Source organism: Dasypus novemcinctus, chromosome 4 (assembly GCF_030445035.2).
Source record: "Dasypus novemcinctus isolate mDasNov1 chromosome 4, mDasNov1.1.hap2, whole genome shotgun sequence".
NCBI classification, from domain to species: Eukaryota; Metazoa; Chordata; class Mammalia; order Cingulata; family Dasypodidae; genus Dasypus; species Dasypus novemcinctus.
The window spans coordinates 65,903,498-65,921,639 of record NC_080676.1 but is presented as its reverse complement, the minus strand read 5'-3'; the positions used below and the strand labels follow the sequence as shown (position 1 = coordinate 65,921,639).

The window sequence follows — 18,142 nt, the reverse complement described above, 5'->3', positions numbered from 1 at the left end:
TATTCAAAAGTGAAATGGCTCATTGGCAGGTAGTTTGAGCGTGACATTTTTAAAGAACTGACTAAAGTCACTGGATGGAAATTAGACAAATACAGTTAACTTTATAATTGTTAAGAATATTTTCTTTTAAACAGAAGCTGTAATTGTTACTAAGCATTCCTTCAATAACTTTTCTTTGGGGGACTTTTATGAAACAGGTCTACTCTTTCGTATGTCTTTTTTTTTTTTTTCACAATCATCTGGCTTGATACCTTGGCAAGTTTCCTTCATCATCAAAGCCCAGTTTGAAGGCTCTTGCCTCTTCAGGATCTCTATTTCATTCTTTAGGCAAAGGCAGTGCTATGTATTCACCAAGTTCTGTTTCATTTGTCTCTTTCTGGGAACACAAGAAGGCCTCCATAATTAGATCAGGCCCTCATAGCTATTTCTGACCAACGAATTATAAGTGAAAGTATGAGTGTCATATTTAGGCTGAACCGTGGAATAGCAGGAAGCAAGATACAAGAGCTATGGGTGGCAGAGCTAAAAGAAAGTTAGCCTCTAAGCCATACATGTGGCATAAGCAAGAAATGTCTTTTTATATGAAGTTACTTAAATATTGGGGTTATTTGTTAGCACAGTATAGCTTAACTTGTTGACTAGTACATGTGATGACCAGCAATCCCACTATATTCCAAATGTCAGTATTTGATCTTTCATATATTAGAAATAATCTCTACTAAACCCTCTTTTGTTCAACTGTCTCCTGTGCTGAGACAGCTTCAAGAGCTAAACAAGCCCTACCTTTTCAGCCATTATCTGCAAACACCTTGTTAAAAGATGATTTGAAGTCCTTCTTTGGCTGGAGAAAATCAGAGCCTACAAAGGTAAAAAAGGAGTTAAAGAGAGAAAAATTAATGGTTCTTAGATTTTTTTTTTTTTTTTTCATCAGAATCACCTGGGAAGTTCATTCAAAATGTAGATCTGTCCCAAAATGAAATCCTCGATTTGTTAATCTGGGATAGGGTCAAAAAGAATGCATTTTAATACACACCCAAAATGGTTTCGATACAGATGCCTCAAGGAACACACTTTGAGAAGTTGTAGACAAGATTGTAATAGAGGGTCTCTCCCTTTACAACCTGAAGAATTATATAGAACTCATGGAGAGTGTTGGGAAGAGTTTGCTGAGGTAGTAGTTTCCAAAGTGTGACCCATGGTGTACCTCATCTGAATTATTAGGCCTCATTTAAAAATGCAGTCTCTTGGGCGATGACCAGCCTCTATTAAATCGGCCCCAGTAGGCTGGGGCCTACCTTGGGGTAATGTTCTCCTCACATGAAAGTTTGTAAACACTGCCATTGGTATTGCTTGCCCTTCTGTGCATATTTTTATGATTAACTCTATTTTATTATCAATTTTTCAGAATAGGAATATTTTCTTCCTAGCTATTCCAAATCTTTAAACTTGAAGTGAATACATTATTAGTAGAATTCATGCTATTTATAAGAGGCAGTAACTCTGGAACTCACAGTGTGTATTGTAGCTGCTGAAAATTTAAATTTGTATTTCAAGGTAAGTGGTGATTATATTTTTATATTCCATTAAGAAGAACATAAATTACTTATTTTCTGAAAAAAATTCATTACAGCATAATAGAATCTAAATGACATAAAAAATGAGTCTATTTTAATGCTTAAAAAAATGTTATAACATTTAGAAATGAAATTGTATAAAATCATACTATGACTAGACCAGTTGGTACATCAAACATTTAATATAGTAATTAGCTATGTGTAGGTTTAAATTAACTGCTTATTTGACTTGAATATATTACATTTCAAATTAAATTATTCCTTTTAGGTGGGATTGTAATAATAATACTGCTACTTAAATCTTACAAGGAGGGCTCTAGAATTGACACTGAATCAGATGTTAGATGCTTAGTTTAAGACTGTTGCTAATTGGCTGAGTGTCATTGAGAAAACCACTTAAACTAATACATTTCTGGACTATACTGCTTTTATGATTTTATGAATAAATAGTTACATATATGATCAATTTGCAAACCTTCAATTGCTTTGGAAATGTAAATTCATTCAACCACATGATGATTTCACTATAGGTATAACACTAGCCAACACTCATTGAGTACAGTGTGCCAGGCACTGTGTTAAGCACTTACATGCATTACGTCTTTTAATGTCAACAAAACCCAGCAAGATTAACGATGTTACTCTCTCCACTTTAGCAATCAGGAGATTGAGGCTTCTTTAGCAGAGAAACAGGACTCAGATCTCTCTCCAACGGACTTAACATTCATGCCCCTATATTGACAATCTTTACTTACGTAATGATATCTATTTAAACCTATGTCTTTGTTTCCCAGCTGCTAAAACAAATACCATACAACTTAAACAACAGAACTTAAACAACAGGAATTTATTGAGTCACAGTTTCAAGGCTAGAAGTCCAAAATCAATGCATCTGCAAGAGGATGGTTTGGCCCTGAGAACTGGAATAGTGGGGCTGGCTGCTGGTAATCCTAAATTCCTTGGCTTTTCAATCAGTGGTAATACATATGGCAGTGTCTTCTTTCTTTTCTGAGTTCAGTTGACTTCTTGCTTCTTGCTTCCCCTGACTTCTCAGTAAGGTCTCCAGTAATAAGATTATGACCTGCCCTGATCCAGTTAACTAAAAATAACCTCACCAAAACATCCTTTTCATAATGGATTCACACCCACAAGAATGCATTAAGAATAAAAGCACGATTTTCTGAGATATGTAATTCAATCTGCCATAGCCTACAATCATATTACTTTAATTATGGATACATATGGCCCATAAGGAAATTTTCTTTTTATTATCCTTTGCCTCAATGAAATACATGGCATTGAATATCACATTCAATTGTAATATGTTGGGTCAGGGAATACTAATAATGTCTCCTCCAAGCCTTTTACACTGCTTACACTGTACTTACCTTGTCAATGGAAGTTAATATTGACCATTATTGAGACTTCGAGAGCACCAAAATTATCTGAACAATACATTCATAAGAAGAGCCCATGCTTAATTTCTATGCCTCTGCCCTTAGTTTTCTTTTATTTAATTTTCCTCGCTAAGAAAATAATTCATAAATGACAAAAGTAATTTGTCAATTTTTCAAAGACTTTTTCTAGTTTGAAACATCGTGTTAATAAGGAATAAGACCGATTATGGCAAAGAGCATCCATCCTCTCTCCTAGGATTTGAAGCTACTTACCTTACCCACTAACAAATTTCTAGAGAAACTGCTGTCTTCCAAGTGAAAAGATATCAGGGATGGATTTACCTATTCCAGAAGGAATGTAATATAGAACAAGGTCTTTGGGTTGTGCTCAGTCTTCTGGTGGATTTCTGCTGGACAGATACTACAAGTTCTTTGGTGAGTCACACTTACTCTGCAGGGTCCTTATCCCCTCATTTTCTTATTTCAACAGAAGGAATCTTCTGCTTCCTTCTCCAGTAGGAGTGCTGGGATAAAATTTCTGGCTTCTTTCTTCACCCGTTTCACTATTAATGACTGAGAGAGGCTGATACTCATCATGCCACATCTCACTAGTGGCCAGGACCAGTGCATTGAAGGTGACTACTCATGCCTAGGATGGCCTTTTTTCTCTTTTTGACCTGCTCCTGCTCAGAAATACCAGGATTTGTGTTTCTAATGTTCTGGCAGTAAATGGAAGGCACATCATTTTCCAGCTTTTTCTCTCCTGAAGGAATACTGGTTCAGATCAGACCTGTTCTGAGGGCTCAGATTTCTTCAAGAGAGGGAAATATAATTTAGGGAATAAACACATCCCATTATTTTCTTAGAGCCAGCTTGTGTTTTCCAGTCCCAGTATTTCCAGGGGCACTTAAAAATCCATTAAGACATATGTTCTTTGAGGAAATACTTTAGTTCTGAAATTGCAGCCCTTAGACTGAATTGTTTTGTTTGGCTCTTTGCAATTTCCTTTTATTTTTTTTAAATTTTATGTTAAACCATCCAATAGCAATCTGGCAACACTGGGCTTTAATTTCCATGTGGTCACAATCAACTAGAGCTGAGTAAAGGCTGCCTCCTTTTTAAGAAATACATGTTCTTTAATTAGTTACATGACCAATGTTCCCTATTATCTACCTGACTGTAAAATCAAATGCCATATGCTTCTTGTGATTTTGTTTATTTTTATTTTTTATTTTTTTAAAGATTTTTTTGTTTCTCTCCCTCTGCCCTCTCTGCCCTCCCACCCCATTGCCTGCTCTCTTGTGTCCATTTTCTGTGTGTTCTTCTGTGTCTGCTTGCATTTTCAGCGGCATTGGGAATCTGTGTCACTTTTGTTGTATCATCTTGCTGCATCAGTTCTCCATGTGTGTGGCACCACTCCTGGGCAGGCTGCACTTTCTTTGCTCAGGGCGGCTCTCCTTGTGAGGTGCACTCCTTGTGCGTGGGGCTTCCCTATGCAGGGGACACCTCTGTATTCACAAGGCACTCTTTGTGTGTGGCAGCACTGTGCACGGGCCAGTTCACCACATGAGTCAGGAGGCCCTGGGTATAGAACCCTGGACCTCCTATATGGAAGGCGGATGCTCTATCAGTTGAGCCATATCCATTTCCCATGACTGTGTTTAAACTGTTTAGACTAGAGAAGGAGGTATTTGTACCTATGGCACTATATACATGTTTACTAGCCAGGGAATTTGTGTATTATATTTGCCTGCCTTGCTCTTTTTTGTTACCCTCTGATCCTTATAGGTGTTTGAATTTGCTACCCCTTCTCAGCATCCTGAATGGGAAGAAAGATTACAGGTGCCAAACTCCATCTAAACCCTTAAAAATACTGAATTTTTCAGTTGAGAGTTCTAAAAATGTAAGAAAAATTTTGGGTGAATCTCCATTTTATTTGGAACCCCTTCTTATTCTCATTTCATTCCTTCTCAGATCTCTCCCAATATAACTTAGAATGAAGCAAAAGAGAAATCTAGACTTCCCTGGTACCTAAAGCAAATCTTGTTTTCCTGATATGTAATACTCTTCAGATATGAATTCAAAGCCATAAAAGGTAGAGGGGACAGAGGGAATTACCAATTTGTAAGTACAAATGAAATGCCATAAAAATATAACCTTTATTGATGTTAACAATTTTAGGCAGTTTAGAGAACACCAGTTTACAGTGAGACAAAGAACACCATATATCCCTGTGTGAGTATGTTTGGTTCTTCGAGGGAAAATGTGCTGTAGTTTTTTTGCAGAGCTTAGTCCCACAGTTTCTACCAGAACTACCTCCTTTCCATGACTCTTCTTTGGGATACACATACCCTGTGAGTGTCATTGCCTAAGTACACCAGGTGCCTTGTAACATGAGGTTGAGCAACAGGCTCAAATGAAATACATTTAAATTATTTGTTCAGTTTTAAACCACAAGGCAGGATAAAGGATTAGACTTTAGTCAACTTTTGCATACTGACCTTCTAGGGCCCAAGAAGAGTGTGCCCTTCTGAGGCCATTAAAGCCAATAATTCTGGATTCAGGTCCTTCAGGTCTTTTGTCTCCTAGAAATAAATAGTTTTTAAAAATCAATAAAGGGACACAATCTGGTAATCAACTAGATGATAAAAATGTCAGTTATTTCCTCAGGTTCATGACTCAAAGAGGGTTTGTAGAGATAGCAGCTACCACCCACCACAAGCAGTAATTATAGGATGTAAAAGTCATTGTTATTGGATAAATCTGTGAAATGGTGAAGAGCAAGAGCTGAGATCTGGGGAGCAGGGGGTTCCAGTCTGGTGCCATTTTGTATCCATTGAGACTCTGAATCTTGGGGAACAGGCTTACAGAGGTGTGTCTCCCACTGGGGCTGGGTATAAATCTCTGCCCGGCTCTTGCTCCTAAGGTGACTCTCTCCTTCACAGTAGGTGACACAGCAGCGGCAGGCTGCAGAGGGCCTCCCTCTGTGCTTGGATACTGTGCCTGGAGCAAGAGAGGCCCCTGCAGGCCTCTCTGAACTCTGGACTTCTGGAGGCTCTTTCAAACGGCTTTTCCTCTTTTGAGCATGGTCCAGACTGATATCAGACAGGGAAGAGCAGCTCTCATTCCAGCCAGAACTGGCACTCAGACTTCTTAGAGGAAGAGCCAGTCTCAAGGCCTTCCAGAATTTGGAGCCAGAATGTTTGGACTTTTCTCCCTTCCAGCTCACAAAAGACACAGACTCCTTCAGTTGCAGGATGCCTGGGTGCGGATTCTCAAGGGGACGGTACTCAACCACAATGAGCTTAGTGGCAATGGAATTCTGGCACATGACCCCCAGTTTAAACTCCAGCATGCTGATGCTCTTTTCTGTCACATAGTCTGGGCTCAAGACAACAATCATCCGTCGGCTCCTCTGAATGAAGTCAAAAACTGCTTCCACTGTATCTAAAGGAAAGTGGAAAGATAAGACAGTGGCCAGTGAAAACACATATAAAGTTCCAGTTTATCATTGCCCATCCTACAAAGATAGGCAATAAATAAACTCTTGAAAATATAGGATCTAAATGTTGATGGCACCTGCTTAATAATCTACCCAGTTGATGAGTCTCATCGGCATCATCCTTACCAAGGGATGCTACCTTTGAGAATGGGAAATTAACCACCTCAAAAGCAGCTAATTTTAGCCCTGTTTGTAAATTATTTCTTGTTTTGAATTTTTCTTCCTTTCAAATTAGATCTAACATCAATAAATATTTGAAATATTTGATAACTATCATGATGTCAATGTATTTTCTTCTCACCTCTAGAGAAGATAATTTAAAGATTTTTATCTTATTTCCATGTATCATGGTTTTAATTCTCCTTCCCACTCTTACCATCTTCCTCTGAATAGCTACAATTATTTAAGTATCTACTTAAGAGTACTAAATATAATGTCCCAAAATGTCTGATTAGCAAAGAGCAATGGCAAATCGCCACCTTTTATGATCTGTACAATTGTATCTTGATACCTAAAATTTCATCAGACCGTTCATAATATTGATCTTTCTGTCAGCCAAAACTTCCTTTCTATTTTGCTGTGTGTGTGTGTGTGTTTGTGTGTGTGTGATGCCCTGAACTAAGAATATCAAACAAAGGGGCAACAACAATGACAATATGTAAGAATCTATCTATTAAGAATTCTGGCAAAGCATTCAATTCTAATAGTTACTGAGGTGAATTTGGACAGGTACCAATGGGAAGTCCTTCAAGTAAATGCAGTCCTTAACCCTCTGTGAGATCTGTTAGCACCAGAAAAGATTGCAAATGTGTAAATCACAGCCTTCTACAACTCTGAAAACAAGTTCTGGAGACAGACCATGAGGCTGCATGGCAACACATTTGGGGCCAGGGGTGAAACAGTGACTAAGAGACTTTTCTGTCTGTAAAGACAGTGAATTTGATCATTATGAACTCAACAGAGAATGAGGAAGCTGTGCTCCCTACCAGATTAATACTTTCTAATCAGTTGAATTTGAAAAGAATTCAGAAGACCTAGGTACTCGACTTTTAAGAACTTTTGACTGGTTTTAACAAGACTGCAAAATGTTTTATAAATTTTTCAGTTGACTCTTAAAAGAACACTCTAAATTTCCACTTAAATTTAAAGGCCTTTTGTGTGTGTATGTTTGCATGTGTGTGTTGTGGTTACTACTTTGTTCCCTCCAGTCCTAGATGCTGCCTCTCAATCCTGAGTGTGAGAGTAGGAAGTCTGCTGGTTCTCCTGTGTTGTGATAAATGAGATATAATCTTAAGACAACATGGTTAGCTTTTTAACAAAGTTTATAGCCAAATTGTGTGTATATTTGTTTCAATGGGGATACCATTGTTGAAAATTAAACACTGTCCTAGATCCGCTAAAGTAAATCATCTTTAGAACTAGCAGCTGCTGCTTCTTTTTTTTTTTTAATTGGTACCCTATCATGAAAGTGGGGGATTTACATTTGAAAGAAGGCAATGCTTAAGATACAGATGAATAGTAGAATTCTAGACATTAAAGAGTGGATGTGGAGATGTTTCTCATGTCACTTGGGCTCTCTCAAGTGGTACTTGAAGGAGGCTATCTCATTTGTAGCATTTCTTTTAATATCTTCCATATTGCCAATACTATATATTTGAGTATGGGAATTACTATTGTTTAGATACTAAAGAATATTTGGAAAGGAAGTCAGAAATTGGGTGGTTTATGCTGTTTGAATCTAAAAAATGACATGTAGCTTTAGATATCTGGTGTCATTGGTTTTGAATCACATTTGCTGATCCAGAACTCTCCAATACTCCACAATGTCCCTGCCTTTAAAAGTCATAATCACCCTGGAATTCACCTAGAAAAAACTAAGACTGTGTTCTGCTCTTTGGTTAGGTTATATGTCGGTGAAAGAGCAGTAAACCTAACTCTCTCTCAAAGTGTAGTTAAAAAAAGAATATGGTACCCTAACTTGCAATCAGATGCGTTTGAATTAAAATCTCATTTTCTCTATTTATATCTGTGCCTTTATTTTTTTTATTGAGTACTATTTTTTTATTGGAGAAGTTGTGGGTTTACAGAAGAATCATGCATAAAAACAGGATAACATATACTATATTATTATTATTTTTTGTTTTTCCTGAGCAACTGGGGGCTGGGGACTGATCCTGGGACCTCATATGTGGGAAGCTGGCACTCAACCACTGAGCCACATCAACTTTTCTAAGTTCACTTTTTTGTTTGTTTTGCTTGTTGTCTGTTTGTTTATTTTTCAGGAGGCAGCAGGAACCAAACTTGGGACCTACCATATGAGAGGCAGACACTCAACTGCTTGAGCCACATCTGCTTCCCATCATCTTATTAACAACTTGCATTGACATGATGCATATATTACAACTGATGAAAGTATATTTTTATAGCTTTATAGTTTATTTATATTAACTATAGTTCATGGTTTAACTTAGGATTCACTGCTTGTGTTGTGTAGTTTTGTGGGGTTTTTTTAAAATTTTATTTTAATAACATATATACAACCTAAAATTTCCCATTTTAACCACAATAAATATATAATTCAGTTCTGTTAATTACATTCACAACAGTGTGCTACATCACAACCATTCATTACCAAAGAAACTTTTCCATCATCCCAAATAGAAACTATTCGCATTTTAAGCCTTAACTTCTTATTTCATATCCCAACCCCATTCCCTGGTAACCTGTATTCTAGTTCTAACTCCATGAATTTACTTATCCTAATATTTCATATTGGTGAAATCATACAATATTTCTATTTATCCTTTTGTGTCTGGTACATTGAACTCAACCTGACATCTTCAAGATTTTTCCCTGTTGTCATATATATCAGCAATTCATTCTTTTTATGACTGAATAAAATTTCATAGTCTATATATACCATACTTTGTTTATGCATTCATTGTTGATGAACAATTGGGTTACTTCCATCTTTTGGCCATTATGAATAATGACACTATGAACATCAGCATGCAAATATCTACTCAAGTTTCTGCTTTCAATCCCTTTGGGTATATACCTAGAAACGTGATTGTCATGTCATGTGGTAATTCTGTACTTAACTTTCTGAAGAACGCCAAACTGTCTTCCATAATGCCACATCTTTTTACATAGCCACCAGCAATAAATAAGTGTTCCGATTTCTCCACATTCTTTCCAATACTTGTTAGTTTCTTTTTCTTTTCTTTGTTTTAATAGTAGCCATTTCAGTGGGTAAGAAATGGTATCCCATTGTGGTTTTGATTTGCATTTCCCTAATGGCTAATGATGTTGAGCATCTTTTTATGTGCTTTTTGGCTATTTGCATATCTTCTTTGGGGGAAATCTCTATTCAAGTTTTAGCTGATATTTTAATTGGTCTGTCTTTTAGTTGTTGAGTTGAAAGACTTCTCTATATATTCTTGATATTAAACCATTATCGGACATGTGGTTTCCAAATATTTTCTCCCATTGTGTAGGCTGTCATTTTGCTTTTATGATGAAGTCCTTTAAGGTGCAAAAGTTTGTAATTTGGATGAGGCCCATTTATCTTTTGTTGCTTGTGCTTTGTATGTGAAGTCTAAGAACTCATTGCCTAATACAATGTCCTGAAGAGGCTTCCTACATTTTCTTCTTGGAGTTTTTATTTATGTCTCTTATATCTAGGTTTTGGTCCATTTTGAGTTGATTTTTAGATATGGTGTGAAGTAGAGGTGCACCTTCATTCTTTTGCAAAAGAAATCCAGTTTCCCCAGCATCATTTGCTGAAGAGACTATTCTTTCCCAGTTGAGTGTTCTTTGCAACCTTGTCAAAAATTAATTGACCATAAATTTGAATGTTGATTGATGAGCTATCAATTTGACTCCATTTGTCTATATGTCAGTCCTTGTGATGATAACATGCTATATTTGCTTTGTTTTGTTTTGTTTTTATCTAGTCACTCTTAAATTCTTAAAAAATTTTAAAATTTTATTTTTAAAGAAGCTTTAGATTACTATAAATGTTACATAAAAAATATAGGGGAGTCCCATATGCCCCTTTCCCTCCAACACTTTCGCACATTAAAAACATCCTTCATTAATAATGGTAAATTCATTACAATTGATGAACACATATTGAAACATTGCTACTAATAATAGACTATAGTTTACATTGTCTTGCACAATTTTGTAAGTTATATCAAAATATTTAATGGCTTGTATCCATCACTGCAATGTTGTGCCAGACAAGTCCAATGTTCTGAAAATGCCCCCATTACACTTATTTTTCCCTCTCCCTCCCTTCAGAATCTCTGGTACCATGCTGTTTTGACTACTGTGGCTGTGAAATAAGTTTAAGATCAGGAAATGTGAGTCCTTCAACTTCATTCTTTTTCAAGATAGCTTTAGCTATTTGGGGCCCCTTACCCTCTGTATAAATTTGATGATTGGCTTTTCCATTTCTGCAAAGAAGGATGTTGAAAATTTGATTAATTGGGATTGTGTTAAATATGAAAATCACTTTGGGTAGAATCGACATTTAACAATAGTCTTCTAATCTATGAGTATGGAATTTTCTTTCATTTATTTGTATCTTCTTTGATTTCTTTTAGCAGTGATTTGTTGTTTTCTTTGTACAAGTTTTTTACATTCTTGATTTCTTCTTTTGATTGTATATAAATACTACTGGTTTTGGGGGTAAACCTCTGATGGATCTGGGTAAAGTCATTTGAAAATCTTTTGAAATGACTCACAATTCAAGTGCCATTAAGAATATTCATGATTCAGGGGAGGAAGTGAAAATATTAACATTTATAGGAGTTTGGGGAGTTGATTCCAATTTCATGGGTGACTTTGAGGGGTACAAGATTTCAGTTGAGGAAGTCACTGCACATGTAGTGGAAATAGCAAGAGAATTAGAATTAAAAATGGGACCTGAAAATGGGACAGAATTGCTGTAATCTCATGATAAAACTTGAAGGGATGAAGAGTTGCTTCTTATAGATAAGCAAAGAAAGTAGTTTCTTGAGATGGAATCTAATCCTGGTAAAGATGCTGTGAACATTGTTGAAATGACAAAAAATAAATAAATAAGAATTTAGAATATTATATAAACTTAGTTGCACTGGCAGGGTTTGAGATTATTGACTAATTTTGAAAGAAGCACTATTGTGGGAAAATATGATCAAACAGTACTGCATGTAGCAGAGAAACTTTTTAAGAAAGGGAGACCCAATCAGTGATGCAAATTTCTTTATGTTATTTTAAGAAACTGCTGTAGCCACCCCAAACTTACACAACCACCACCCTGATCAGTCAGCAGCCATCAGTATAGAGACAAGACCTTCCATCAGCAAAAAGATTACAATTTGCTAAGGCTCAGATGATGTTCAGTTTTTTCAGTAATAAAATATTTCAAAATTAAAGTATGTACATTGTTTTATAGACATACTGCTATTCCACACTTAATAAACTACAGTCCACTGTAAACATAATTTTATATGCACTGTAAAATTCAAAAAATTGTGTGGCATGCTTTATTGTGATATTTACTTTTTTGTCACTGCCATGGAACCAAATCTGCGCATCTCGAAGGTATGCTTGTAAATTCATAAGAGAAAATGATCTGTAATTTTCTTTACTTGTGCATCTTTATCCGGCTTTGTCATTAGGATGATGTTGGTCTCACAATATGAATTAGAGAATGTTCACACCTCTTCAATTTTTTTGGAATGGTTTGGGCAGTAGTGGTTAATTTTTCTTGGAATGTTTTGTAAAATTCCCCTGTGAATTTATCTGGTGTATGACTTTTCTTATGGGGGGAGGTTTTTCATTACTGATTCAATATCTTTACTAGTTACGGGCTTGTTGAGATCTATTTCTTCTTGAATAACTGTAGCTAGATTGTTTTTGTCTAGAGTTTTCCATTTCATCTAGGTTATTTAGTTTTTGGCATACAACTGTTCATAGTTTTATATTCCTTTCAGCTGGGTCAGTAGTGTCTTTTCATTTCTCATTTTATTTTTTTGTGTTGTCTTTTTCTTCATCAGTCTAGCTAAAGATTTGTCAATTTTATTGATCTCTTCAAAGAAACAACTTTTGGTTTTGTTGATTATCTCAATTTTTAAAACTTCTCTATTTCTTTTGTCTCTGCTCTAATCTTTGTTAGTTCCTTCTTTCTGCTTGCTTTGTATTTGGGTTGTTCTTCCTTTTCTAGATCTTCCAGTTTTGAGATTAGGTCTCTGATTTGAAATCTTCCATCTTTTTCAATGTAAGCACTTAAAACTATAAATTTCCATCTTGGTATTGACTTGTGGCATCCCATAAGTTGAATTTTCATTTTTATTCACCCCAAGATATTTCCTAATTTCCCTTATGATTTCCTCTTTAACCCATTGGTTGTGTAAGAGTGCATTGTTTAATTTCCACATAGTTGTGAATATTCCATTTCTCCCTCTATTATTGATTTCTAGATTCATCCCAGTGTGGTCGAAGAGGAAACATTGTATGATTTCAATATTTTTTAATTTATTGAGACTTATTTTGTGACCTAAGATATGGTCTATCCTGGAGAAGAATCCATGTACACTTCAGAAGAATATGTATTCTGTCGTTACTGAGTAGTGTTCTATATATGTCTGTTAGGTCTAGTTGGTTTCGAGTATCATTCAAGTATTGTATTTCCTTACTGATTTTCTGTCTAGATATTCTATCCATTATTGAAATTGATGGATTAAAGTCTCTTCTATTAGTATGGATTTGTCTATTTCTTCCTTCAACTCTGTCAGAATTTGTTTCATACATTTTGGGGTTCTTAAGTTACTGCACGTATGTTTATCATTGTTACATCTTCTTGTTTCATTGACTCCTTTTAGCAGTATATAATGACTATCTTTGTTCCCCATAACAGTTTTTGACTTAAAGTCTATTTTATCTATTAGTATAGCTACCCCAGTTCTCTATTTTCCCCATCCTTTCACTTTCAACCTATTTATATCTTTACGTTTAAGGGGAGTCTCTTGTAAACAACATATAGCTGGGTCATGCTTTCCTATCCATTCTATCAATCTCTGTCTTTTGACTGGATAATTTAATCCACTTACTTTTTTTTTCAAGATTTAGTTCTGTTGCCATATACACAATCTAACATTTCTCCTTTTAATCACATTCAGATTTATATATATCTATTTCATATATTTCAGTACTGTTAATTATGTTCACAATGTTGTGCTACCATCCTAATTCATTTCCTTTTAATGCCACTACTGATAATGCAGGATTTTCTTCTGCAATGTTGCTTTTAGTCTTTGTAAGCCTTATACCCTTTTGTCCCTCACTTCTCCCATTAATGCCTTTCATATTTATTTGAGTTTTTGTTTGTACTATATTGAGTCCCTTCTCATCTTTATCTGGATATATTACTCATATATTTTCCTTATGGTTATCATGGGGTTAACATTTAACATCCTTAACTTGACTTCAATAGCATACACATATCCCTCCCTCTCCCCATCTCTTTTATAATTGTGAGAAATGATATCTTTGTACATTCTATGACTGATCCAAAGATTTATCATGACTTTTTATGTATTTGCATTTTAGTACATGTAGGAAGTAAGAAGTGCAGTTACACACCAAATAATGCAATATAAAATACTGGCATTTATAATTAACCAAATGGTTACCTTTACTGAAGGTTTTTATTTCATTATGATGCTTTGAATCACTGTCGTGTTCTTTCCTTTCAGTCTGAAGAACCCCCTTTAGTATTATTGCTTGTAGGGCTGATCTAGAGATGATGTCACTCCCTCAGGTTTTATTTATCTAGGAATGTCATGGTCTCTCCCTCATTTTTCAACAAAAAGTCTTGCTGAATATGAAATTCATGGTTGGCAATTGTTTTCTTTCTACACTCTAAGTATTTCAACCCACTGCCTAATTGCCTCCATGATTTTTTATGAGAAATCAGCACTTAATCTAATTGGGACTACTTGTATGTAACATGTTGCTTTTCTGTTTCAGCTTTCAAGACTCTCTCCTTATACCTTGCTTTTGACAGATTGATCAGTATGTGATGAGGCTCTTTGCTTTTTCTTTAATTTTATACTGTTTGGCATTCTCTGGGCTTCTTGACTGTGCATATTCATGTCTTTTGCTAAGTTTGGAAAGTTTTCTGTCATTATTTATTTGAATATTCCTTCTACCATTTTCTTTCTTCTCCTTCTGGGACTCCCATAATGTATGTTTTAGTTTCCTTGGCTCCTTAAGCAAATATCCAAATCTAGTCCAAGTCAAGGCCTCATCAAAGCAATGCTTTCTTCCAGAAGACTCATGTTCTGGGGTTGGCTGCCAGCTATCCTTAGTCCTTGCCTTCTCCTTCACATGGCAATGCACATGGTGGTCTCTGCTACCTCTCTCTTCTCTTCCTTGTTCCAATGAATTTTAGCTTCTTGCTTCCCATTGTGCTCTCTCTTTCTGAATTTCAATTTGCTTTAAGCAACTCCAGTAATAGGATTAAGATCCTTCCTGATTGAGTTGGGCCATACCTTAACTGAAGTAAACTCACCAAAAGTCCTACTTACAATGGTTTCACACCAACATGAATGGATTAAGTTTAACATGTTTTTCTATGGTACATAGCTCCAGACCCAAACCATTGTAATGTATATATTAGTATGGTGTCCTAGTTTCACATTTTATAATTTTTTCTTTCTGTTCCTCAGTCTAACTCATTTCAATTGTCTTCAAGTTCACTGATTTTTCCTTATTCCAGCTACAACCTACTGTTGAAATCCTTCTGGGAATTTTTCATTTTTATTACTGTAATGTTCAATTCCAGTAGTTCTGTTTGGTTCCTTTTTAAAATTTCTCTCTATTGAGATTCTCATATAATTCATTCATTGTTTTCCTGATATTCTTTAGTTCTTTCTCTATTTTCCTTCATCTCCTTGAGCACATTGAGGATCACTTTTTAAAGTCTTTGTTATGTCCACAGTCTCATCTTCATTGATATTATCTGGATTTTTATTCTCTTCCTTTGGATGAGCCACCATTTCCTGTTTCTTTGTCTATTTTGTAATCTTTATTGCACACTGTATATGTAACTATTTTAAAAGGTTAACTCTGGGATTTATTCCCTGTGATGTGTTTTTCTTGATTTTGTAAACAGCTGATGATATGACAGATTTTCCTGAGCATCAGGAGTTAAAACCAAGCACTCCTAAGTGAAAAACACCTTTTACTATCTTTGCACATAGGCTTTGTATTGGCTAGTACTCTCTATCAGAGTTCAGCCCTCCTATCAGGAAGGTTAGCTCCTGGCAAAAGCAAAGTGCAGAGTCCTCCCAGTCTTTTCTGGGCCTGTGTTTTACCTTGGGCTTGTGCTTGATAATGGCCTTAGGCATTCCCATGTTTTGTAAGAGTTTGAATGCCCCCTCTACTTCCCAGGCAACATCCTTCCCCCTCTCCTGGGTATTCCACCACAGGTCTTAAAGCAGGTAAGTTTTGGCCTAGGCCATTGGCCTCAAATGCTTCATACACTTATTTCATTGTCTTAAGGTGCTTTTACCTAAGAGGGGAACATGATAGAGAAAAGTTCTTCAAGTCAATCTTTTCCTTCAGAAACTAGTCTAGGGACCCGAAAAAGGAAGGGCTGCCTCTAAATTGTGCTGGGGAGAGGGTGAGGTTGGTGCAAAGAAGAGTCTAGGATCTTCTTTCATGTTGCCCAAAGCTAGGCTTTCCTGACTTGTCCAGAAAATACAGTTCAATTGTCCACAGCTCTGAGGAAGCATACTGTCTTTAAGTCTCCTTTGCTACCTTTGTTCTCAGTGGTGGTTTGGAACAATATTCATGCTCAGACCAGGACCCAGGGGATCCGGAGTAGCTAACCAAAAGCAGTAGTAAGTGATTGGTCTGCAAGCTGCCTGGATATTGGGGAAGTAGAATTTTATGTCTCTCTATGGCAGCAAGTTATGCCAGAGGCCAGATCCCACTACTGTCTGCTGCAAGAGTTGGAAGAGGGTAATGGTGACCACCACCTGGAGAGAGCAATTTACTGATATTTATCCTAATTTACCAGCCTTTTCCTCCTGCTCTTTCCTGTTGGACTCTGGGGTTTTGAAATAGTTGATTCTGACAGTTCTGCCTGTTTAATAATTCTTCTGGTGGAGGGGCTGATTCTTGTAGCTTCCTGTTCTGCCATCTTCTCCTGTGCTTTAATCTTAATATCTTTGAGTCTGAGTTCATCCATCTAAGTAATGCAGATAATGGGAGCAAACTTGTAGGGCTGTTAAACAAATTAGTGATACCTATATGTAAGTGTCTAGCACAAAATAGACATTTGAATGAATCATTTTATTAAATTAATATTATTCAATGTCTAATGAACATAGATGGAATACTATTTATTGAATCTGAATCTCTTCATGGTAACTTTAAAGCATTCCCTTAGTTATGTGGATCTACAGGAGAGTAACAGCGTTTAAAAAATTCTTTCAGATTTAAAATAAATGTGAATTAAAAAAAAAATACTACTGAAACACAATCTCCTAGCCCATTGCTAAAGTTGCTTCACAGCCCTCAAGTAGAAAAAAATAAGACAGACTAGTGCTGAATGCGTCCCTCACACAATTTTGTGAATTTACTCTGGTGTCAAAGACCTAGTGACATTCATAAATGACTGAAGAAAATATCTTGATAGTTTTAACAAAGTCAGTAATAGCCAAATACAGGATGTCCAAACTGCTGATATTGAAACTTCTAAAGAGTCATTATTATGTTCTAGGAGGCCATTTAATATGGGTTTGAAAGGAACTTCAGACCAATCCCCACTAATACAATGCAAGAAGCCCATATACAAAATCTCAATAAGAATCCATCAAATCTTTGCTTGTATACCTCTAGTGATGGGGGACCTAATACCTCCCAAGATAGTGAATTCCATTATTGTTGAAGTGTTTTAAAGTAGTTTCCTAATAGAGTAGAAATCTGTTTCCTTGTAGGTTTATCCAATGATCTTAAATCTACAACTCTGGGATTGGTTTGAGAGAAGAAATTTCTTCAGTAAGGAAATTTTTACTAAGCTAAATAGCTCAGAGCACATTTTACATATACAATAAATACTCTTTGAATAAATGAATGAGTAGGGATTTTTTTTTAAAGCAAAGAGGCATACCTATCACTATGGATTTAATATTGCCAACCCAAAAGAAAATGCATTTCTAAATATTTATAACTGGTTTATTTGAAGTTTATGATAGAAATGCATCTTTGATTCAAATGATCATCTATTAACTAAACACAGGACATTAATTTCTTGATCCCACTCCAAAGCAACTACATTGGTTGCATTAAAGTCTTATATAAAAGGTAAGAGATTTCTTTAAATTATCCAAGTTGAACAGAGAGGAAAAGGTATATGTCTTTTTTTAAAAAGAACCTATCTCTCACTCTTTCTCTCTATTTATATATGTAAACATGTCCTAGTTTACTGGAACAATCTATTTTACTTTGTACCTCTCTTGTTCACATATAAAGAAAATATTCTTAGAGTTGAAGAAGGTCCTGTTTTTCTCAGATTTCTCTTAGAAAGAGAAACTTACCTAATAGTACATTACTTTTTTTCTTACAAGTGTAATTCATAATTCCTTTGTCCTTACTTCTTACACCTAAAC

The 18,142-nt window shown here is 35.8% G+C and overlaps 1 protein-coding gene across 4 annotated transcripts in view; it reads right to left on the bottom strand.

Moving 5' to 3' along the window:
* Window positions 1-216: 216 nt before the first annotated feature.
* The window catches only part of IL1RAP (interleukin 1 receptor accessory protein), a 159,968-nt gene continuing 142,042 nt past the window's right edge, over window positions 217-18,142 (bottom strand). For 3 of the 4 annotated variants that reach the window (XM_071214685.1, XM_004460836.5, XM_071214686.1), the window contains one exon: window positions 5,112-6,418. In XM_071214685.1, the coding sequence (XP_071070786.1) occupies window positions 5,700-6,418 (719 nt within the window). In that variant the 3' untranslated portion in view covers window positions 5,112-5,699. Of the gene's footprint in view, window positions 859-5,111; window positions 6,419-18,142 lie in introns of those variants that run through there. The other variant, XR_011648635.1, reaches the window with a different exon arrangement.